The 23,593-nt window shown below is 55.4% G+C and overlaps 1 protein-coding gene across 1 annotated transcript in view; it reads right to left on the reverse strand.

Moving 5' to 3' along the window:
• hspa12b (heat shock protein 12B) overlaps positions 1-23,593 on the reverse strand; it is a gene marked incomplete at its 5' end in the record, with an annotated part of 129,261 nt that overhangs the window by 16,609 nt on the left and 89,059 nt on the right. The window contains 5 exon segments of the mRNA XM_067977268.1: positions 1,442-1,545; positions 5,553-5,758; positions 5,760-5,812; positions 13,824-13,928; positions 19,146-19,232. Of these exon segments, the coding sequence (XP_067833369.1) occupies positions 1,442-1,545; positions 5,553-5,758; positions 5,760-5,812; positions 13,824-13,928; positions 19,146-19,232 (555 nt within the window).

Here is a 23,593-nt window from a genome sequence, read left to right on the forward strand (position 1 = left end):
AGTCTGTGTACTCACCGATGTGACGGAGTGAGGGGGGAGAGTCTGTGTACTCACCGATGTGACGGAGTGAGAGGGGAGAGTCTGTGTACTCACCGATGTGACTGGGAGTGAGGGGGGAGAGTCTGTGTACTCACCGATGTGACTGGGAGTGAGGGGGGAGAGTCTGTGTACTCACCGATGTGACTGGGAGTGAGGGGGGAGAGTCTGTGTACTCACCGATGTGACTGGGAGTGAGATGGGAGAGTCTGTGTACTCACCGATGTGACTGGGAGTGAGAGGGGAGAGTCTGTGTACTCACCGATGTGACGGAGTGAGGGGGGAGAGTCTGTGTACTCACCGATGTGACGGAGTGAGGGGGGAGAGTCTGTGTACTCACCGATGTGACTGGGAGTGAGGGGGGAGAGTCTGTGTACTCACCGATGTGACGGAGTGAGGGGGAGAGTCTGTGTACTCACCGATGTGACTGGGAGTGAGGGGGGAGTCTGTGTACTCACCGATGTGACTGGGAGTGAGGGGGGAGAGTCTGTGTACTCACCGATGTGACGGAGTGAGGGGGGAGAGTCTGTGTACTCACCGATGTGACTGGGAGTGAGGGGGGAGAGTCTGTGTACTCACCGATGTGACGGAGTGAGGGGGAGAGTCTGTGTACTCACCGATGTGACTGGGAGTGAGGGGGGAGTCTGTGTACTCACCGATGTGACTGGGAGTGAGGGGGGAGAGTCTGTGTACTCACCGATGTGACTGGGAGTGAGATGGGAGAGTCTGTGTACTCACCGATGTGACGGAGTGAGGGGGGAGAGTCTGTGTACTCACCGATGTGACGGAGTGAGGGGGGAGAGTCTGTGTACTCACCGATGTGACGGAGTGAGGGGGGAGAGTCTGTGTACTCACCGATGTGACGGAGTGAGGGGGGAGAGTCTGTGTACTCACCGATGTGACGGAGTGAGGGGGGAGAGTCTGTGTACTCACCGATGTGACTGGGAGTGAGAGGGGAGAGTCTGTGTACTCACCGATGTGACGGAGTGAGGGGGAGAGTCTGTGTACTCACCGATGTGACAGGGAGTGAGAGGGGAGAGTCTGTGTACTCACCGATGTGACTGGGAGTGAGAGGGGAGAGTCTGTGTACTCACCGATGTGACGGAGTGAGGGGGAGAGTCTGTGTACTCACCGATGTGACGGAGTGAGGGGGAGAGTCTGTGTACTCACCGATGTGACGGAGTGAGGGGGAGAGTCTGTGTACTCACCGATGTGACGGAGTGAGAGGGGAGAGTCTGTGTACTCACCGATGTGACGGAGTGAGGGGGGAGAGTCTGTGTACTCACCGATGTGACGGAGTGAGGGGGGAGAGTCTGTGTACTCACCGATGTGACTGGGAGTGAGAGGGGAGAGTCTGTGTACTCACCGATGTGACTGGGAGTGAGGGGAGAGTCTGTGTACTCACCGATGTGACTGACCACCTGCTTGACGGTGGGTTGGAAAAGATCTGCAATGGTTTCTGGACTCATTCTCAACATCCCCTGTGGGGACCACCTGGCCACCTTGCTGCTGAAAGATGGAAGGGGGACACAGGGAGACCCTGTGGTCAGAGATCAGAGCAATCGCAGCCCACACAAATCGCAAAAACCCATCGGGCCCCAATCTGGGGGTGAGCGGTGCCTGAACGGGGATTGTCGGGGTCCTGAGGCCCAGAGAATTACTCCTCACTCAGTGCCCTGAGGTTACTCCTCACTCCGGGCCCTGAGGAATACTCCTCACTCAGTGCCCTGAGGATTACTCCTCACTCCGGGCCCTGAGGTTACTCCTCACTCCAGGCCCTGAGGATTACTCCTCACTCCGGGCCCTGAGGAATACTCCTCACTCCGGGCCCTGAGGATTACTCCTCACTCCGGGCCCTGAGGAATACTCCTCACTCCGGGCCCTGAGGATTACTCCTCACTCCGGGCCCTGAGGATTACTCCTCACTCCGGGCCCTGAGGATTACTCCTCACTCCGGGCCCTGAGGATTACTCCTCACTCCGGGCCCTGAGGATTACTCCTCACTCCGGGCCCTGAGGAATACTCCTCACTCCAGGCCCTGAGGAATACTCCTCACTCAGTGCCCTGAGGTTACTCCTCACTCCAGGCCCTGAGGAATACTCCTCACTCAGTGCCCTGAGGATTACTCCTCACTCAGTGCCCTGAGGATTACTCCTCACTCCGGGCCCTGAGGATTACTCCTCACTCCGGGCCCTGAGGAATACTCCTCACTCAGTGCCCTGAGGATTACTCCTCACTCCGGGCCCTGAGGATTACTCCTCACTCCGGGCCCTGAGGATTACTCCTCACTCCGGGCCCTGAGGATTACTCCTCACTCCGGGCCCTGAGGATTACTCCTCACTCCGGGCCCTGAGGATAACTCCTCACTCCGGGCCCTGAGGATTACTCCTCACTCAGTGCCATGAGGATTACTCCTCACTCAGTGCCCTGAGGATTACTCCTCACTCAGTGCCCTGAGGATTACTCCTCACTCAGTGCCCTGAGGATTACTCCTCACTCAGTGCCCTAAGGAATACTCCTCACTCAGTGCCATGAGGATTACTCCTCACTCAGTGCCCTGAGGAATACTCCTCACTCAGTGCCCTAAGGAATACTCCTCACTCAGTGCCATGAGGATTACTCCTCACTCAGTGCCCTGAGGATTACTCCTCACTCAGTGCCCTGAGGATTACTCCTCACTCAGTGCCCTGAGGAATACTCCTCACTCAGTGCCCTGAGGATTACTCCTCACTCAGTGCCCTGAGGATTACTCCTCACTCAGTGCCCTGAGGGTTACTCCTCACTCAGTGCCCTGAGGGTTACTCCTCACTCCGGGCCCTGAGGTTACTCCTCACTCCGGGCCCTGAGGTTACTCCTCACTCCGGGCCCTGAGGATTACTCCTCACTCCGGGCCCTGAGGAATACTCCTCACTCCGGGCCCTGAGGATTACTCCTCACTCCGGGCCCTGAGGTTACTCCTCACTCCGGGCCCTGAGGTTACTCCTCACTCCGGGCCCTGAGGATTACTCCTCACTCCGGGCCCTGAGGATTACTCAAGAAGCCAATTCTTCTAAGGGAACAAAATCGTGGCTCGGCCCGAGGAGCCATCATCCTTTCCATGCCCGCTGTCGCCCCATATTATGGCCGCACCCCACCCCCTACGCCCCATGGTGCTCCAGGGCAGTATCTGGTAACTTCTGGGGGGGTTACTCGACTTCAGAATGATACCGGGGCTTAAAGGGTTAAATTACGAGGACAGGTTGCATAGACTAGGCTTGTATTCCCTCGAGTATAGAAGATTGAGGGGTGATCTAATTGAGGTGTTTAAGATGATTAAAGGATTTGATAGGGTCGATAGAGAGAAACTATTCCCTCTGGTGGGGGGAGTCCAGAACAAGGGGGAATAACCTTAAAATTAGAGCTCGGCCGTTCAGGGGTGATGTCAGGAAGCACTTCTTCACACAGAGGGGAGTGGGAATCTGGAACTCTCTCCCCCAAGAGCTGTTGAGGCTGGGGGTCAATTGAAAATTTCAAAACTGGGATTGATCGATTTTTATTGGGTAAGGGGAGTTAAAATTCAGATCAGCCATGATCAGATTGAATGGCGGGACAGGCTCGAGGGGCTGAATGGCCTCCTCCTGTTCCTATGTTCCTACCATTACCTGTTTAAGCGCTTGCACTATAGTGTGAGGATAGTGAGCTGGCTCACACGGCTCCTGACTCCATTATCAAGCCCTTTGTGTTGTCTTCACCAGTGCCAGAAAGACCAGCCAGTTTGGAAATAGACGAGCCTTGGCAAGATGGGCTGGCCCAGAGGTCCATGTCTGGCCGCCATCATTGGCGATTACAGAGGAGCGCGCCAAATCAGAGGCCCCTGCACGCACGATCCCACCATTGGTCTGGACCCGGGCCTGTGGGCGGATCCAGGGATCGTGAGGGGAGCTGTGTCCCCTCGCGTCTCCACCTCATGGTCGGGACTGCTGCTCCCGTTGGCCACACATTACAATGATCTTCGACACGTGAGGGAGTCTGCCCAGTCAGTCAGCTGGGAGACGTGGAATAGAAAGGGGAGACACCTGTCTACAAAGGGGTCCCTGATGGTGAGACTCCCTCTATAAAAGGGGTCCCCGATGGAGAGACTCTCTCTATAAAAGGGGTCCCCGATGGTGAGACTCCCTCTATAAAAGGGGTCCCTGATGGTGAGACTCCCTCCATAAAAGGGGTCCCTGATGGAGAGACTCCCTCTATAAAAGGGGTCCCTGATGGTGAGACTCCCTCTATAAAAGGGGTCCCCGATGGAGAGACTCTCTCTATAAAAGGGGTCCCCGATGGAGAGACTCTCTCCATAAAAGGGGTCCCTGATGGTGAGACTCCCTCTATAAAAGGGGTCCCTGATGGTGAGACTCTCTCTATAAAAGGGGTCCCTGATAGAGATTCTCTCTCTATAAAAGGGGTCCCTGATGGAGAGACTCTCTCTATAAAAGGGGTCCCTGATGGAGAGACTCCCTCTATAAAAGGGGTCCCCGATGGAGAGACTCCCTCTATAAAAGGGGTCCCTGATGGAGAGACTCTCTCTATAAAAGGGGTCCCCGATGGAGAGACTCCCTCTATAAAAGGGGTCCCTGATGGAGAGACTCCCTCTATAAAAGGGGTCCCTGATGGAGAGACTCTCTCTATAAAAGGGGTCCCTGATGGTGAGACTCTCTCTATAAAAGGGGTCCCCGATGGAGAGACTCTCTCTATAAAAGGGGTCCCTGATGGTGAGACTCTCTCTATAAAAGGGGTCCCTGATGGAGAGACTCTCTCTATAAAAGGGGTCCCTGATGGAGAGACTCCCTCTATAAAAGGGGTCCCTGATGGTGAGACTCCCTCTATAAAAGGGGTCCCCGATGGAGAGACTCCCTCTATAAAAGGGGTCCCCGATGGAGAGACTCTCTCTATAAAAGGGGTCCCCGATGGTGAGACTCTCTCTATAAAAGGGGTCCCCGATGGTGAGACTCTCTCTATAAAAGGGGTCCCTGATGGAGAGACTCTCTCTATAAAAGGGGTCCCCGATGGAGAGACTCTCTCTATAAAAGGGGTCCCCGATGGAGAGATTCTCTCTATAAAAGGGGTCCCCGATGGAGAGACTCTCTCTATAAAAGGGGTCCCCGATGGAGAGACTCTCTCTATAAAAGGGGTCCCCGATGGAGAGACTCTCTCTATAAAAGGGGTCCCCGATGGAGTGACTCTCTCTATAAAAGGGGTCCCCGATGGAGAGACTCTCTCTATAAAAGGGGTCCCTGATGGTGAGACTCTCTCTATAAAAGGGGTCCCTGATAGAGATTCTCTCTCTATAAAAGGGGTCCCTGATAGAGATTCTCTCTCTATAAAAGGGGTCCCTGATGGAGAGACTCTATAAAAGGGGTCCCTGATAGAGATTCTCTCTCTATAAAAGGGGTCCCTGATGGAGATTCTCTCTCTATAAAAGGGGTCCCTGATGGAGACATTGAAAAGCTCTGCAGGTCCCCAGATAAAGACGGTGCGATATTTGTTACCTGTTCTTTTTCAGCGCAGTCTCCACACTCTGACCTTTGTACTTCTTGTAGAAGTCGATGAAGGAGAATGGTAAGGAGATGTTGAGAGGGTTGACCCTCTTGGGAGAAGCTGTCCGTTTCCGTGCCTCAAAGGCGATCATCAGGTCCACCCAAGCCGCAGGACGTTTCACCTTGAAACACTCGATGTAATCTGCACCAAAGATCTGACCAGCAGATCTTCTCAAAAGCAATGTCCACCCCCACCGCTCCGTAAGGACCCCCTGCCGGAGAAGGGACACTTTGAGAAAGGAAGAGATGTGAGGGAGCTTGAGGTAAGATGGCGGCCCTGGCTCAGTGGTTGCACTCTCACCTCTGAGTCAGGAGGTCGTGGGTTCAAGTCCCACTCCAGACACTTGAGCCCATAATCCAGGCTGACACTCCCAGGGCAGTACTGAGGGAGCGCTGCACTGTCGAGGGTCAGTACTGAGGGAGAGCCGCACTGTCGGAGGGTCGGTACTGAGGGAGCGCCGCACTGTCGGAGGGTCAGTACCGAGGAGCACCGCACTGTCGGAGGGTCAGTACCGAGGGAGCGCCGCACTGTCGGAGGGTCAGTACTGAGGGAGCGCCGCACTGTCGAGGGTCAGTACTGAGGGAGCGCCGCACTGTCGGAGGGTCAGTACTGAGGGAGCGCTGCACTGTCGGAGGGTCAGTACTGAGGGAGCGCCGCACTGTCGGAGGGTCAGTACCGAGGGAGCGCCGCACTGTCGGAGGGTCAGTACTGAGGAGTGCCGCACTGTCGAGGGTCCGTACTCGAGGGAGCGCCGCACTGTCGAGGGTCGGTACTGAGGGAGCGCTGCACTGTCGGAGGGTCAGTACTGAGGGAGCGCCGCACTGTCGGAGGGTCGGTACTGAGGGAGCGCCGGCACTGTCGGAGGGGTCAGTACTGAGGGAGTGCCGCACTGTCGAGGGTCAGTACTGAGGGAGCGCCGCACTGTCGGAGGGGTCAGTACTGAGGGGAGCGCCGCACTGTCGGAGGGTCAGTACTGAGGGAGCACCACACTGTCGGAGGGTCAGTACCGAGAGGGGAAGCGCCCGCACTGTCGGAGGGTCAGTACTGAGGGAGCGCCGCACTGTCGGAGGGTCAGTACCGAGGGAGCGCCGCACTGTCGGAGGGGTCAGTACTGAGGGAGCGCCGCACTGTCGAGGGTCAGTACTGAGGGAGCGCCGCACTGTCGGAGGGTCAGTACTGAGGGAGCGCCGCACTGTCGGAGGGTCAGTACTGAGGGAGCGCCGCACTGTCGGAGGGTCAGTACTGAGGGAGCGCCGCACTGTCGGAGGGTCAGTACTGAGGGAGCGCCGCACTGTCGGAGGGTCAGTACTGAGGGAGCGCCGCACTGTCGGAGGGTCAGTACTGAGGGAGCGCTGCACTGTCGGCGGTGCCATCTTTCGGATGAGACATTATTTGATTCAACCAACATCACTAAAAACAGATGATCTGATCATTATCTCATTGCTGTTTGTGGGATCTTGCTGTGCGCAAATTGGCTGCTGCGTTTCCGACATTCCAACAGTGACTACACCTCAAAAAGTACTTGTAAGGCTGTTCAGTGCTTTGGAAGTTTTGAAAGGCGCTATATAAATGCAAGTGCTTTCTTTTGAGGAGATCTTTGAAGGTTTGAGGGGGTTTGTGTGTTGTCTGATAATCGCTCCTGTGAAGCACCTTGGGACATGTTACTACATTAAGGGCGCTCCTCTCCGCCTCTCTCTCTCCTCTCCGCCTCTCTCTCTCCTCTCCGCCTCTCTCTCTCCTCTCCGCCTCTCTCTCTCCTCTCCGCCTCTCTCTCTCCTCTCCGCCTCTCTCTCTCCTCTCCTCCTCTCCTCTCTCCCTCTCTCTCTCCTCTCCATCTCTCCATCTCTCTCTCCTCTCCGCCTCTCCATCTCTCTCTCCTCTCCGCCTCTCCATCTCTCTCTCCTCTCCGCCTCTCCATCTCTCTCTCCTCTCCGCCTCTCCATCCTCTCTCCTCTCTCCTCTCCATCTCTCTCTCCTCTCCATCTCTCTCTCCTCTCCATCTCTCTCTCCTCTCCATCTCTCTCTCCTCTCCATCTCTCTCTCCTCTCCGCCTCTCTCTCTCCTCTCCGCTCTCTCTCTCTCCTCTCCTCTCCATCTCTCTCTCCTCTCCATCTCTCTCTCCTCTCCATCTCTCTCTCCTCTCCATCTCTCTCTCCTCTCCATCTCTCTCTCCTCTCCATCTCTCTCTCCTCTCCATCTCTCTCTCCTCTCCATCTCTCTCTCCTCTCCATCTCTCTCTCCTCTCCACCTCTCTCTCTCCTCCTTCAAGACCCACCCTAAAAACCCACCTCTGTGGTCCCCCCTCCTAATATCTCCTTCTTTGGCTCGGTGTCCATTTTGTTTTAATGCACCTCGGTGAAGCCTCTCGGGGAGTTTTTCAATGTTAAAGGCGCTATATAAATGCAGCTAGATTCTTTTGTCGTTCATTTTCTGTGAGGAAAAATGCCGTCGACAATCTTGGGGCTCCCACTCCCGCCTTCTTCAAAGTACCCGCCCACCCACCACATCCAATGGGGGCAGCGGAGGCGGGAGAGCCGGCTGGTGACATCACCCTGGTGGTCCCGCCCACACACATGATGTCACAAGAGGAGGGGCGGATACAAGAACCTGCAGGCTCCCCTCCCCCTCCCCCCTCTCCCCTCCCCCCTCCGCTCCCCCTCCTCCCCCTCGCCTCCATCTCCCCCCCCCTCCGCCCCTCTCCCTCTCCTCCTCCCCTCCCCCTCCCCCTCTCCCCTCCCCTCCGCTCCCCCCTCCTCCCCCTCGCCTCCATCTCCCCCCCCCTCCGCCCCTCTCCCTCTCCTCCTCTCCTCCCCCCTCTCCCTCTCCCCCTCCCCCCTCCCCCTCTCCTCCTCCCCTCCCCCTCTCCTCCTCCCCTCCCCTCCCCCTCTCCCCTCCCCCCCTCCGCTCCCCCTCTCCCTCTCCTGCCCCCGCTCCCCTCCCCTGCTTCCCCTCCCCCTCTCCACGCCCCCACTTCCCCTCTCCCTCCCCTCCCCGCTACCCCTTCCCTCCCCCACTACACCTCCCCCTCCCCCGCTTCCCCTCCCAATCCCCACTACCCCTCCCTGATCCCCGCTTTCCCTCACCTCCCCAACTCCCACTCCCCCTCCTCTCCCCCGTCCTCCTCCCCACCCAGTGAAACCACAGCAGAGCTGGCCCCCCCCCCCCGCACCGGCTAAAACCCGTCCCCATTCACCCCAAATCCGCATCAAATATCTGGGGTGACCAGAGCACAAAAGGAAGGCAGTCGTGCTCAAACACTGGTTGGACCACACAGCTGGAGCATTTGTGTTCAATTCTGGGCGCCACATTTTCGGGAAAACATTTGCAAGGTTATGGGGGAAAGGGCAGGGGAGTGGGACTAATTGGATAGCTCTTTGAAAGTGCCGGCACAGGCAGGATGGGCCGAGCGGCCTCGCCCTGTGCCGTCTCCAGGAGTGCAGTGCCTCTGTCATACCACCGAACGGCCAGCGGGCGGCGCCACAGCTTGCCATTCGCTCTCCAACAGGAAGGAAGGCTCGGCCTTGCTTCCTGTCACTGGGCCTGTGCCGGATTAGCGCGGCCTCCCGACAATATTAAAATCAAACATTCGGGCAAAGATTTTCAATCTGTGTTTTTAAACCGCGTGAAACTCAAACAACAGCCCCTCTGATGCAATATCGTTCCTATCCTATCAGGATGGGGATGGTACCCTAGTTGTGGTACTGGACTAGCACCACTTCAAACTGCACAATGGCATCGTAGAGTGAGGCAGCACAGAAGGAGGCCGTTCAGCCCATCGTGCCCGTGCCGGCACTTTGAAAGAGCCATCTCTTCTCTGGTTCTTTTGCCAGTCGTGAAAGCGAATTCAATAAATCTGGTGATTTGAGGGCTGGCGTTGGGATAAGTGACCACGAAAAATGCCGGATTGATTTAAAAACCCAACTGGTTCACAAATGCCCTTCAGAGACATCCCCCCCCCACCCCGGTCTGGGCTACACGTGGCTCTCGTCCCACACCGTGTGCATCCCCCCACCCCCCCCGGTCTGGGCTACACGTGGCTCTCGTCCCACACCGTGTGCATCCCCCTCCCTGGTCTGGGCTACACGTGGCTCTCGTCCCACACCGTGTGCATCCCCCCACCCCCCCCCCGGTCTGGGCTACACGTGGCTCTCGTCCCACACCGTGTGCATTCTCATGTGGCCCGGCAAGCAACCCAGTTGCTGCAATTAAAAAGGAACCATCACCTTCTCAGGGCAACGAGGGACGGACAATCTGAGTTAGGAGACTGTGGGTTCGAGCCCCACCCCTGAGACTTGAGCCCCATAATCCAGGCCGACACTCCCGGTGCATTAATTAGGGAGCGCTGCACTGTCGGAGGGTCAGTACTGAGGGAGCGCCGCACTGTCGGAGGGTCAGTACTGAGGGAGCGCCGCACTGTCGGAGGGTCAGTACTGAGGGAGCGCCGCACTGTCGGAGGGTCAGTACTGAGGGAGCGCCGCACTGTCGGAGGGTCAGTGCTGAGGGAGCGCCGCACTGTCGGAGGGTCAGTGCTGAGGGAGCGCCGCACTGTCGGAGGGTCAGTACTGAGGGAGAGCCGCACTGTCGGAGGGTCAGTACTGAGGGAGCGCCGCACTGTCGGAGGGTCAGTACTGAGGGAGCGCCGCACTGTCGGAGGGTCAGTACTGAGGGAGCGCCGCACTGTCGGAGGGTCAGTACTGAGGGAGCGCCGCACTGTCGGAGGGTCAGTACTGAGGGAGCGCCGCACTGTCGGAGGGTCAGTACTGAGGGAGCGCCGCACTGTCGGAGGGTCAGTACTGAGGGAGCGCCGCACTGTCGGAGGGTCAGTACTGAGGGAGCGCCGCACTGTCGGAGGGTCAGTACTGAGGGAGTGCTGCACTGTCGGAGGGTCAGTACTGAGGGAGCTCTTCACTGTCGGAGGGTCAGTACTGAGGGAGCACTACACTGTCGGAGGGTCAGTACTGAGGGAGCGCTGCACTGTCGGAGGGTCAGTACTGAGGGAGTGCTGCACTGTCGGAGGGTCAGTACTGAGGGAGCGCCGCACTGTCGGAGGGTCAGTACTGAGGGAGTGCTGCACTGTCGGAGGGTCAGTACTGAGGGAGCGCCGCACTGTCGGAGGGTCAGTACTGAGGGAGCGCTGCTCTGTCGGAGGGTCAGTACTGAGGGAGCACTACACTGTCGGAGGGTCAGTACTGAGGGAGCGCTGCACTGTCGGAGGGTCAGTACTGAGGGAGCGCTGCACTGTCGGAGGGTCAGTACTGAGGGAGCACTACACTGTCGGAGGGTCAGTACTGAGGGAGCGCTGCACTGTCGGAGGGTCAGTACTGAGGGAGCACGACACTGTCGGAGGGTCAGTACTGAGGGAGCGCTGCACTGTCGGAGGGTCAGTACTGAGGGAGCACGACACTGTCGGAGGGTCAGTACTGAGGAAGCGCTGCACTGTCGGAGGGTCAGTACTGAGGGAGCGCTGCACTGTCGGAGGGTCAGTACTGAGGGAGCGCTGCACTGTCGGAGGTTCAGTACTGAGGGAGTGCTGCACTGTCGGAGGGTCAGTACTGAGGGAGCGCTGCACTGTCGGAGGGTCAGCACTGAGCGAGCGCTACACTGTCGGAGGGTCAGTACTGAGGGAGCGCTGCACTGTCGGAGGGTCAGTACTGAGGGAGCGCTACACTGTCGGAGGGTCAGTACTGAGGGAGCGCTGCACTGTCGGAGGTTCAGTACTGAGGGAGCGCTGCACTGTCGGAGGGTCAGTACTGAGGGAGCGCTGCACTGTCGGAGGGTCAGTACTGAGGGAGCACTACACTGTCGGAGGGTCAGTACTGAGGGAGCGCCGCACTGTCGGAGGGTCAGTACTGAGGGAGCGCCGCACTGTCGGAGGGTCAGTACTGAGGGAGCGCTGCACTGTCGGAGGGTCAGTACTGAGGGAGCGCCGCACTGTCGGAGGGTCAGTACTGAGGGAGTGCTGCACTGTCGGAGGGTCAGTACTGAGGGAGCACTACACTGTCGGAGGGTCAGTACTGAGGGAGCGCTGCACTGTCGGAGGGTCAGTACTGAGGGAGCACTACACTGTCGGAGGGTCAGTACTGAGGGAGCGCTGCACTGTCGGAGGGTCAGTACTGAGGGAGTGCTGCACTGTCGGAGGGTCAGTACTGAGGGAGCACTACACTGTCGGAGGGTCAGTACTGAGGCAGCGCTGCACTGTCGGAGGGTCAGTACTGAGGGAGCGCTGCACTGTCGGAGGTTCAGTACTGAGGGAGCGCTGCACTGTCGGAGGGTCAGTACTGAGGGAGCGCTGCACTGTCGGAGGGTCAGTACTGAGGGAGCACTACACTGTCGGAGGGTCAGTACTGAGGGAGCGCCGCACTGTCGGAGGGTCAGTACTGAGGGAGCGCCGCACTGTCGGAGGGTCAGTACTGAGGGAGCGCTGCACTGTCGGAGGGTCAGTACTGAGGGAGCGCCGCACTGTCGGAGGGTCAGTACTGAGGGAGTGCTGCACTGTCGGAGGGTCAGTACTGAGGGAGCACTACACTGTCGGAGGGTCAGTACTGAGGGAGCGCTGCACTGTCGGAGGGTCAGTACTGAGGGAGCACTACACTGTCGGAGGGTCAGTACTGAGGGAGCGCTGCACTGTCGGAGGGTCAGTACTGAGGGAGTGCTGCACTGTCGGAGGGTCAGTACTGAGGGAGCACTACACTGTCGGAGGGTCAGTACTGAGGCAGCGCTGCACTGTCGGAGGGTCAGTACTGAGGGAGCACTACACTGTCAGAGGGTCAGTACTGAAGGAGCGCTGCACTGTCGGAGGGTCAGTACTGAGGGAGCACTACACTGTCGGAGGGTCAGTACTGAGGGAGCACTACACTGTCGGAGGGTCAGTACTGAGGGAGCGCTGCACTGTCGGAGGGTCAGTACTGAGGGAGCGCTGCACTGTCGGAGGGTCAGTACTGAGGGAGCGCTGCACTGTCGGAGGGTCAGTACTGAGGGAGCGCTGCACTGTCGGAGGTTCAGTACTGAGGGAGTGCTGCACTGTCGGAGGGTCAGTACTGAGGGAGCGCTGCACTGTCGGAGGTTCAGTAATGAGGGAGTGCTGCACTGTCGGAGGGTCAGTACTGAGGGAGCGCTGCACTGTCGGAGGGTCAGTACTGAGGGAGCACTACACTGTCGGAGGGTCAGTACTGAGGGAGCGCTGCACTGTCGGAGGATCAGTACTGAGGGAGCGCTGCACTGTCGGAGGGTCAGTACTGAGGGAGCGCTGCACTGTCGGAGGTTCAGTACTGAGGGAGTGCTGCACTGTCGGAGGGTCAGTACTGAGGGAGCGCTGCACTGTCGGAGGGTCAGTACTGAGGGAGCACTACACTGTCGGAGGGTCAGTACTGAGGGAGCGCTGCACTGTCGGAGGGTCAGTACTGAGGGAGCACTACACTGTCGGAGGGTCAGTACTGAGGGAGCACTACACTGTCGGAGGGTCAGTACTGAGGGAGCGCTGCACTGTCGGAGGGTCAGTACTGAGGGAGCGCTGCACTGTCGGAGGGTCAGTACTGAGGGAGCGCCGCACTGTCGGAGGGTCAGTACTGAGGGAGTGCTGCACTGTCGAAGGGTCAGTACTGAGGGAGCGCTACACTGTCGGAGGGTCAGTACTGAGGGAGCGCTGCACTGTCGGAGGGTCAGTACTGAGGGAGCGCTGCACTGTCGGAGGGTCAGTACTGAGGGAGCGCCGCACTGTCGGAGGGTCAGTACTGAGGGAGTGCTGCACTGTTGGAGGTGCCGTCTTTCAGATGAGACATTAAACCGAGGCCCCGTCTGCCCTCTCATGGCAGTAATCAAAGAGCAGGGGGGTTCTCCCCGGTGCCCTGGGGCCAATACTGATTCCTCAACCAACATCATTAAAACAGATGATCTGGTCATTATCACATTGCTGTTTGTGGGATCATGCTGTGCGATTCCTACATTACAATGGTGACTACACTTCTAAAGTACTTCATTGGCTGTAAAGCTCTTTGGGACGTCCTGAACTCATGAAAGGCTCTCCAGAGATACAAGTTCTTCCTTTTTTAAACGGTTATTTCAGGCCCAACATCATTTAAATATAAACATTACTTCGAGACGAACAAACATCCTCCTGGAAGCACTGAGGAGGATGTTGGGAGAGTTGCTGCTCTCTGTACAATCTGCCAAGGTCTTGTTGTTCTCACTCGCCCTGGTTACAGGACTGGGTTAAGGGGCTTCACCTGATGCTTTGTAGAGTTCCTTCAGCGTCCCCTGAGGCTGTTCGATCTGGTGGACGGTGAGATCAACCGTCCCTCCACCACAATCTGCCACGATGTACCGGTCACCTGGGGAGAGAGGGGAGAGAGAGGGTCAGAGCAGGGAGAGACCCCCCGGCACTGGGTGTCAGTCAGGAATCCGTGCAGGAGAGTAACAGGGTACAGAGAGAAAGAGAGAGAGTAACAGGGTACAGGGAGAGAGAGAGAGTAACAGGGTACAGGGAGAGAGAGAGAGAGAGTAACAGGGTACAGGGAGAGAGAGAGAGAGAGTAACAGGGTACAGGGAGAGAGAGAGAGAGAGAGTAACAGGGTACAGGGAGAGAGAGAGAGAGTAACAGGGTACAGGGAGAGAGAGAGAGAGTAACAGGGTACAGGGAGAGAGAGAGAGTAACAGGGTACAGGGAGAGAGAGAGAGAGTAACAGGGTACAGGGAGAGAGAGAGAGAGTAACAGGGTACAGGGAGAGAGAGAGAGTAACAGGGTACAGGGAGAGAGAGAGAGAGTAACAGGGTACAGGGAGAGAGAGAGAGTAACAGGGTACAGGGAGAGAGAGAGAGAGAGAGTAACAGGGTACAGGGAGAGAGAGAGAGTAACAGGGTACAGGGAGAGAGAGAGAGTAACAGGGTACAGGGAGAGAGAGAGAGTAACAGGGTACAGGGAGAGAGAGAGAGTAACAGGGTACAGGGAGAGAGAGAGAGAGAAACAGGGTACAGGGAGAGAGAGAGAGAGAGTAACAGGGTACAGGGAGAGAGAGAGAGTAACAGGGTACAGGGAGAGAGAGAGAGTAACAGGGTACAGGGAGAGAGAGAGAGTAACAGGGTACAGGGAGAGAGAGAGAGTAACAGGGTACAGGGAGAGAGAGAGAGGGCAATTAGGGATGGGCAATAAATGCCGGCCTTGCCAGCGACGCCCACATCCTGTGAACGAATAAAAAAAAAAGGTACAGGGAGAGAGAGAGAGAGTAACAGGGTACAGGGAGAGAGAGAGAGAGTAACGGTACAGGGAGAGAGAGAGAGAGAGAGTAACAGGTACAGGGAGAGAGAGAGAGAGTAACAGGGTACAGGGAGAGAGAGAGAGAGTAACAGGGTACAGGGAGAGAGAGAGAGAGAGTAACAGGGTACAGGGAGAGAGCGAGACGCTAACAAGGTACAGGGAGAGAGTAACGGGGTACAGGGAGAGAGAGAGTAACAGGGTATAGGGAGAGAGAGAGAGGTTAACAGGGTACAGAGAGAGAGTAACGGGGTACAGAGAGAGAGAGGCTAATGGGGTCAGGGAGAGAGAGGGTAATGGGGTGCAGGGAGAGTGGGAGTAATGGGGTACAGAGAGAGAGAGAGAGTAAAGGTACAGAGAGAGGGTGACGGGGTACAGGCAGAGAGAGAGTAACAGGGTACAGAGAGAGAGAGAAATGGGGTATGGAGAGAGAGTAATGGGGTACAGAGAGAGAGTAACAGGGTACAGAGAGGGAGAGTAACGGGGTACAGAGAGAGTGAGTAATGGGGAACGGGGAGAGAGGTTAATGGGATACAAGGAGAGAGAGAAACGGGGTACAGAGAGAGAGGGTAATGGGGTTCAGAGAGAGAGGGTAATGGGGTACAGAGAGAGAGGGTAATGGGGTACAGAGAGAGAGGGTAATGGGGTACAGAGAGAGAGGGTAATGGGGTACAGAGAGAGAGGGTAATGGGGTACAGAGAGAGAGAGTAACGGGGTACAGAGAGAGTAATGGGGTACAGAGAGAGTAATGGGGTACAGAGAGAGAGGGTAATGGGGTACAGAGAGAGAGGGTAATGGGGTACAAGGAGAGAGAGTAATGGGGTACAGAGAGAGAGGGTAATGGGGTACAGAGAGAGAGGGTAATGGGGTACAGAGAGAGTAACGGGGTACAGAGAGAGAGGGTAATGGGGTACAGAGAGAGTAATGGGGTACAGAGAGAGAGGGTAATGGGGTACAGGGACAGAGAGGTTTACGGGATAAAGGGAGAGAGAGGTTAACGGGGCACAGAGAGAGAGGGTAATGGGGTACAGAGAGAGTAATGGGGTACAGAGAGAGTAATGGGGTACTGAGAGAGTAATGGGGTACAGAGAGAGTAATGGGGTACAGAGAGAGGGTAATGGGGTACAGAGAGAGTAATGGGGTACAGAGAGAGAGGGTAATGGGGTACAGAGAGAGAGGGTAATGGGGTACAGAGAGAGAGTAATGGGGTACAGAGAGAGAGGGTAATGGGGTACAGAGAGAGTAACGGGGTACAGAGAGAGTAACGGGGTACAGAGAGAGTAATGGGGTACAGAGAGAGAGGGTAATGGGGTACAGAGAGAGAGGGTAATGGGTTACAGAGAGAGAGAGTAATGGGGTACAGAGAGAGAGGGTAATGGGGTACAGAGAGAGTAACGGGGTACAGAGAGAGTAATGGGGTACAGAGAGAGTAATGGGGTACAGAGAGAGAGGGTAATGGGGTACAGAGAGAGAGGGTAATGGGGTACAGAGAGAGAGGGTAATGGGGTACAGAGAGAGTAATGGGGTACAGAGAGAGAGGGTAATGGGGTACAGAGAGAGTAATGGGGTACAGAGAGAGTAATGGGGTACTGAGAGAGTAATGGGGTACAGAGAGAGTAATGGGGTACAGAGAGAGTAATGGGGTACTGAGAGAGTAATGGGGTACAGAGAGAGTAATGGGGTACAGAGAGAGTAATGGGGTACAGAGAGAGTAATGGGGTACAGAGAGAGAGGGTAATGGGGTACAGAGAGAGAGGGTAATGGGGTACAGAGAGAGAGGGTAATGGGGTACAGAGAGAGAGGGTAATGGGGTACAAGGAGAGAGGGTAATGGGGTACTGAGAGAGTAATGGGGTACAGAGAGAGTAATGGGGTACAGAGAGAGGGTAATGGGGTACAGAGAGAGTAACGGGGTACAGAGAGAGTAATGGGGTACAGAGAGAGTAATGGGGTACAGAGAGAGGGTAATGGGGTACTGAGAGAGAGGGTAATGGGGTACTGAGAGAGAGGGTAATGGGGTACTGAGAGAGAGGGTAATGGGGTACAGAGAGAGAGGGTAATGGGGTACAGAGAGAGAGGGTAATGGGGTACAGAGAGAGTAATGGGGTACAGAGAGAGAGGGTAATGGGGTACTGAGAGAGTAATGGGGTACAGAGAGAGAGGGTAATGGGGTACAGAGAGAGAGGGTAATGGGGTACAGAGAGAGAGGGTAATGGGGTACAGAGAGAGAGAGTAATGGGGTACAGAGAGAGAGAGTAATGGGGTACACAGAGAGAGGGTAATGGGGTACAGAGAGAGTAATGGGGTACAGAGAGAGAGGGTAATGGGGTACAGAGAGAGAGGGTAATGGGGTACAGAGAGAGAGGGTAATGGGGTACAGAGAGAGAGGGTAATGGGGTACAGAGAGAGAGGGTAATGGGGTACAGAGAGAGAGGGTAACGGGGTACAGAGAGAGTAACGGGGTACAGAGAGAGTAACGGGGTACAGAGAGAGTAATGGGGTACAGAGAGAGAGGGTAATGGGGTACAGAGAGAGTAACGGGGTACAGAGAGAGTAACGGGGTACAGAGAGAGTAACGGGGTACAGAGAGAGGGTAATGGGGTACAGAGAGAGAGGGTAATGGGGTACTGAGAGAGAGGGTAACGGGGTACAGAGAGAGTAACAGGGTACAGAGAAAGGGTAACGGGGTACAGGTGTTATACTGAGAGGGTAAACGGGTTCACTGAGAGAGTGAGTGGGGGGTTCACTGAGAGAGTAAACAGGGGGTTCACTGAGAGAGTGAATGGGGGGTTCACAGAGAGAGTGAATGGGGGGTTCACAGAGAGAGTAAACGGGGGGTTCACAGAGAGAGTAAACGGGGGGTTCACAGAGAGAGTAAACGGGGGGTTCACAGAGAGAGTAAACGGGGGGTTCACAGAGAGAGTAAACGGGGGGTTCACAGAGAGAGTAAACGGGGGGTTCACAGAGAGAGTAAACGGGGGGTTCACAGAGAGAGTAAACGGGGGTTCACTGAGAGAGTAAACGGGGGGTTCACAGAGAGAGTAAACGGGGGGTTCACAGAGAGAGTAAACGGGGGGTTCACAGAGAGAGTAAACGGGGGGTTCACAGAGAGAGTAAACGGGGGGTTCACAGAGAGAGTAAACGGGGGGTTCACAGAGAGAGTAAACGGGGGGTTCACAGAGAGAGTAAACGGGGGGTTCACAGAGAGAGTAAACGGGGGGTTCACAGAGAGAGTAAACGGGGGGTTCACAGAGAGAGTAAACGGGGGGTTCACAGAGAGAGTAAACGGGGGGTTCACAGAGAGAGTAAACGGGGGGTTCACAGAGAGAGTAAACGGGGGGTTCACAGAGAGAGTAAACGGGGGGTTCACAGAGAGAGTAAACGGGGGGTTCACAGAGAGAGTAAACGGGGGGTTCACAGAGAGAGTAAACGGGGGGTTCACAGAGAGAGTAAACGGGGGGTTCACAGAGAGAGTAAACGGGGGGTTCACAGAGAGAGTAAACGGGGCGTTCACAGAGAGTAAACGGGGCGTTCACAGAGAGAGTAAACGGGGCGTTCACAGAGAGAGTAAACGGGGGGTTCACAGAGAGAGTAAACGGGGGGTTCACAGAGAGAGTAAACGGGGGTCACTGAGAGAGTAAACGGGGGTCACTGAGAGGGTAAACGGGGGTTCACTGAGAGAGTGAACGGGGGTCACTGAGAGAGTAAACGGGGGTCACTGAGAGAGTAAACGAGGGTCACTGAGAGAGTAAACGGGGGTCACTGAGAGAGTAAACGGGGGTTCACTGAGAGAGTGAACGGGGGTCACTGAGAGAGTAAACGGGGCTCACTGAGAGAGTAAACGGGGGTTCACTGAGAGAGTAAATGGGGGTTCACTGAGAGAGTAAACGGGGGGTTCACTGAGAGAGTAAACGGGGGTTCACAGAGAGAGTAAACGGGGGGTTCACAGAGAGAGTAAACGGGGGTTCACTGAGAGAGTAAACGGGGCAGGGTGGGGGCCTGAGTTCGACACTGCTCATCCACCTCTTCGCCCTTGTTCACTGGGTTTGAGTCCAGCACTGTCCCATTTAATGAGTGTCCCTTCAGTCTGCCGACTGCAAGGGTCTGACAGAGATTGACTCTGGGCTGCCTCAGACCAGTCCCCAATGGGCAGAGGCCTCGAGCGACTCACCAGGCTCGGGTGGGGGAATGGGGAATGAGAGAATGGGAGGGAAGGGGCCCACAGGCACCCCGGTCACAGAGCAGGAGGGGGGAGAGCGGCGAAGGAGTCTGGTCAGGCATGTATGTGCGTTTAGTACCTGTATCCATCTCGGCCCATAGATCCCCAACTCCCGTCTCCATCAGGAACGTCCGACTCTGACGGGATCGTCGGAGCTGCTCCCGGGCTGGAAATCAGGGAACAAATCAATCAACAGAGGAACAGCACGGGTTAGATACAGAGTAAAGCTCCCTCTACACTGTCCCATCAAACACTCCCAGGGTCAGGTACAGCACGGGTTAGATACAGAGTAAAGCTCCCTCTACACTGTCCCATCAAACACTCCCAGGGCAGGTACAGCACGGGTTAGATACAGAGTAAAGCTCCCTCTACACTGTCCCATCAAACACTCCCAGGGTCAGGTACAGCACGGGTTAGATACAGAGTAAAGCTCCCTCTACACTGTCCCATCAAACACTCCCAGGGTCAGGTACAGCACGGGTTAGATACAGAGTAAAGCTCCCTCTACACTGTCCCATCAAACACTCCCAGGGCAGGTACAGCACGGGTTAGATACAGAGTAAAGCTCCCTCTACACTGTCCCATCAAACACTCCCAGGGTCAGGTACAGCACGGGTTAGATACAGAGTAAAGCTCCCTCTACACTGTCCCATCAAACACTTGCAGGGTCAGGTACAGCATGGGTTAGATACAGAGTAAAGCTCCCTCTACACTGTCCCATCAAACACTCGCAGGGTCAGGTACAGCACGGGTTAGATACAGAGTAAAGCTCCCTCTACACTGTCCCATCAAACACTCGCAGGGTCAGGTACAGCACGGGTTAGATACAGAGTAAAGCTCCCTCTACACTGTTCCATCAAACACTCCCAGGGCAGGTACAGCACGGGTTAGATACAGAGTAAAGCTCCCTCTACACTGTCCCATCAAACACTCGCAGGGTCAGTTACAGCATGGGTTAGATACAGAGTAAAGCTCCCTCTACACTGTCCCATCAAACTCTCCCAGGGTCAGGTACAGCATGGGTTAGATACAGAGTAAAGCTCCCTCTATCTCCCTCTGACTGTTAGTACACTCCCAATAATTAACATTTTGCTGTGGTGTTTTGTGTAATATTTTATTCTGAAATAAACATTTTCCTTCATTTGACCAGTTTCTCTTGTGTTCAGTATTAAAGACTCGTGTTTCCCACATCACCCTCTCCACCTCGTGTCCTGTACTGTTGAACATGTGTGAGGTGCTGTGACAGTGTTGTGAGATATCTGTGTCTGTCTCGGATCAAGCCGGCAGTTTTTTGTGTGTTCACTTGTACTGAACGGAACGGAATGGGAGAATAAGAGGAAGATAAAGGTTATTGGTAAAAGTGCCTTATGACATCTCTCCGAAATCTCTGAGCTTCACGCAGACACTGAGGTGTAGCAGCAAGCAGGTTCAGAGGCCACATTAAGTATGTAAGACTGCCATGTTTAATTTATAGGTATAGTTACCATTACATAATTATTGGCCCCATGACAATTGTTGGTGTTATTATTATTTGTTTTATTTCGCTCAGATTGCCAAGTTTAAAAAATGAGTATTATTCATGACAATATTCTGCAGGTGACCAACCTGCACATTCCAGTTTCACAGTGGGGCAACTCATTTGCAAAAGGTTGGCCATCACTGCGGGACACTGTCAAATATCCCGACAGTGCGTCCTGCATTGGGTGGTAGATGAAGACCATCCTTTGGTTGGACTGCAGGACACTCTGTTCATGTAACAGTGCCCAAGCATTAAGGGAGAGGGAGAGAGAGATACTTAGAAGGAATGAATGAGGCACAGATTACCAGGAATTGCTCCCGTTATATATTGGTGCCCAGAGTTTCTCCCTGTCGTGATTTAACTCATGGCTCAGACTCGACTCTCACTCCCTCGACACTCCTCGTGGCTGGAATCTAATTTTGGCCTCACCCAAGCACAGCTTCCTGGCCGAATCGGATTGTTTACAGACGGGGCTGTCCTGCACTCTGAGCCTCAGTCCTTCCCCGAGCTTTCTCAGGAACAGCAGGTCGGAGAGCTCAACGATGGGGAGCAGGCTCCCCTCCCACACCCACAGGACCACTGCCGGTCAGAACATCTCTGTCCCCCCGCAACGGTGAGCGGTCGGCAGACAATCAGGGCACCACTCCTTAAATCGACTCACTGACTCCGCATTTAATACAGGAAACACTCTAAACGGAGGGAGGGTGGAGGAGCAGGGGGAAGACTGTAAGTCTGTCTCCACCCAAAGGGCAAATAAGTTGTGGTAAAGGATTCCAGGGAACGACATTGGAGCAGAAAATGTACAATGGGAGCAAGGGACAGTCAAAGTGGATTGTGCATTGACCGGAGATATGGTGAGGGGGGATTGAGGGATATGGTGAGGGGGATTGAGGGATATGGTGAGGGGGGATTGAGGGATCTGGTGAGGAGGGATTGATGGATATGGTGAGAGGGGAATGAGGGATTTGGTGAGAGGGGATTGAGGGACATGGTGAGGGGGATTGTGGGATATGGTGAGGGGGATTGAGGGATATGGTGAAGGGGGGATTGAGGGATATGGTGAGAGGGGGAATGAGGGATACCGTGAGAGGGGATTGAGGGATACAGTGAGAGGGGATTGAGGAATATGGTGAGGGGATTCAGGGATATGGAGAGGGGGGATTGAGGGATATGGTGAGGGGGATTGAGGAATATGGTGAGAGGTGATTGAGGGATATGGTGAGGGGGATTGAGGGATATGGTGAGGGGGATTGAGGGATATGGTGAGGGGGATTGAGGGAGGTGGTGAGGGGGATTGAGGGATGTGGTGAGGGGGGATTGTTGGATTTGGTGAGGGGGGAATGAGGGATATGGTGAGGGGGATTGAGGGATATGGTGAGTGGGATTGAGGGATATGGTGAGGGGGGAACTGAGGGATATGGTGAGGGGGGAACTGAGGGATATGGTGAGGGGGATTGCGGGATATGGTGAGAGGGATTGAGGGATATGGTGAGGAAGGATTGAGGGATATGGTGAGGAAGGATTGAGGGATATGGTGAGAGGGAGATTGAGGGATATGGTGAGAGGGATTGAGGGATATTGTGAGAGGGAGATTGAGGGATATGGTGAGGGGGGATTGAGGGATAGGGTGAGAGAGGATTGAGGGATATGGTGAGGAGGGATTGAGGGATATGGTGAGGGGGATTGAGGGAAATGGTGAGGAGGGATTGAGGGATATGGTGAGGGGGATTGAGGGATATGGTGAGGAGGGATTGAGGGATATGGTGAGAGGGATTGTGGGATATGGTGAGAGGGGGATTGAGGGATATGGTGAGAGGGGGATTGAGGGATATGGTGAGAGGGATTGAGGGATATGGTGAGGAAGGATTGAGGGATATGGTGAGGAAGGATTGAGGGATATGGTGAGAGGGATTGAGGGATATGGTGAGGAAGGATTGAGGGATATGGTGAGGAAGGATTGAGGGATATGGTGAGAGGGATTGAGGGATATGGTGAGAGGGAGATTGAGGGATATGGTGAGAGGGAGATTGAGAGATATGGTGAGAGGGGATTGAGGGATATGGTGCGAGGGATTGAGGGATATGGTGAGGAAGGATTGAGGGACATGGTGAGAGGGAGAATGAGGGATATGGTGAGAGGGGATTGAGGGATATGGTGAGCAGGGATTGAGGGATATGGTGAGGGGGAATTGAAGGATATGGTGGGGGGATTGAGGGATATGGTGAGAGGGATTGAGGGATGTGGTGAGGGGGGATTGAGCGATATGGTGAGGGGGATTGAGGGATATGGTGAGAGGGGATTGAGGGATTATGGTGAGAGGGCATTGAGGGAAATGGTGAGGAGGGATTGAGGGATATGGTGAGGGGGGATTGAAGGATATGGAGGGGGGATTGAGGGATATGGTGAGGGGGATTGAGGGATATGGTGAGGGGGGATTGAGGGATATGGTGAGGGGGGATTGAGGAATGTGGTGAGGGGCAATGAGGGATATGGTGAGGGAGGATTGAGGGATATGGTGAGGGAAGATTGAGGGATGTGGTGAGGGGGATTGAGGGATATGGTGAGGGGGATTGAGGGATATGGTGAGGGGGATTGAGGGATATGGTAAGGGGGATTGTGGGATATGGTGAGGGGGATTGAGGGATATGGTGAGGGGGATTGTGGGATATGGTGAGGGGGATTGAGGGATATGGTGAGAGGGATTGTGGGATATGGTGAGAGGGATTGTGGGATTTGGTGAGGTTGGTTTGAGGGATATGGTAAGGGGGATTGTGGGATATGGTGAGGGGGATTGAGGGATATGGTGAGGGGGATTGAGGGATATGGTGAGGGGGATTGAGGGATATGGTGAAGGGGGATTGAGCGATATAGTGAAGGGGGATTGAGGGATATGGTGTGGGGGGATTGAGGGATATGGTGACGGGGATTGGGGGATATGGTGAGGGGGGATTGAGGGATATGGTGAGGAGGGATCGACGGATATGGTGAGGGGGGATCGAGGGATATGG

Source organism: Heptranchias perlo, chromosome 1 (genome assembly GCF_035084215.1).
Source record: "Heptranchias perlo isolate sHepPer1 chromosome 1, sHepPer1.hap1, whole genome shotgun sequence".
Classification (NCBI taxonomy): domain Eukaryota; kingdom Metazoa; phylum Chordata; class Chondrichthyes; order Hexanchiformes; family Hexanchidae; genus Heptranchias; species Heptranchias perlo.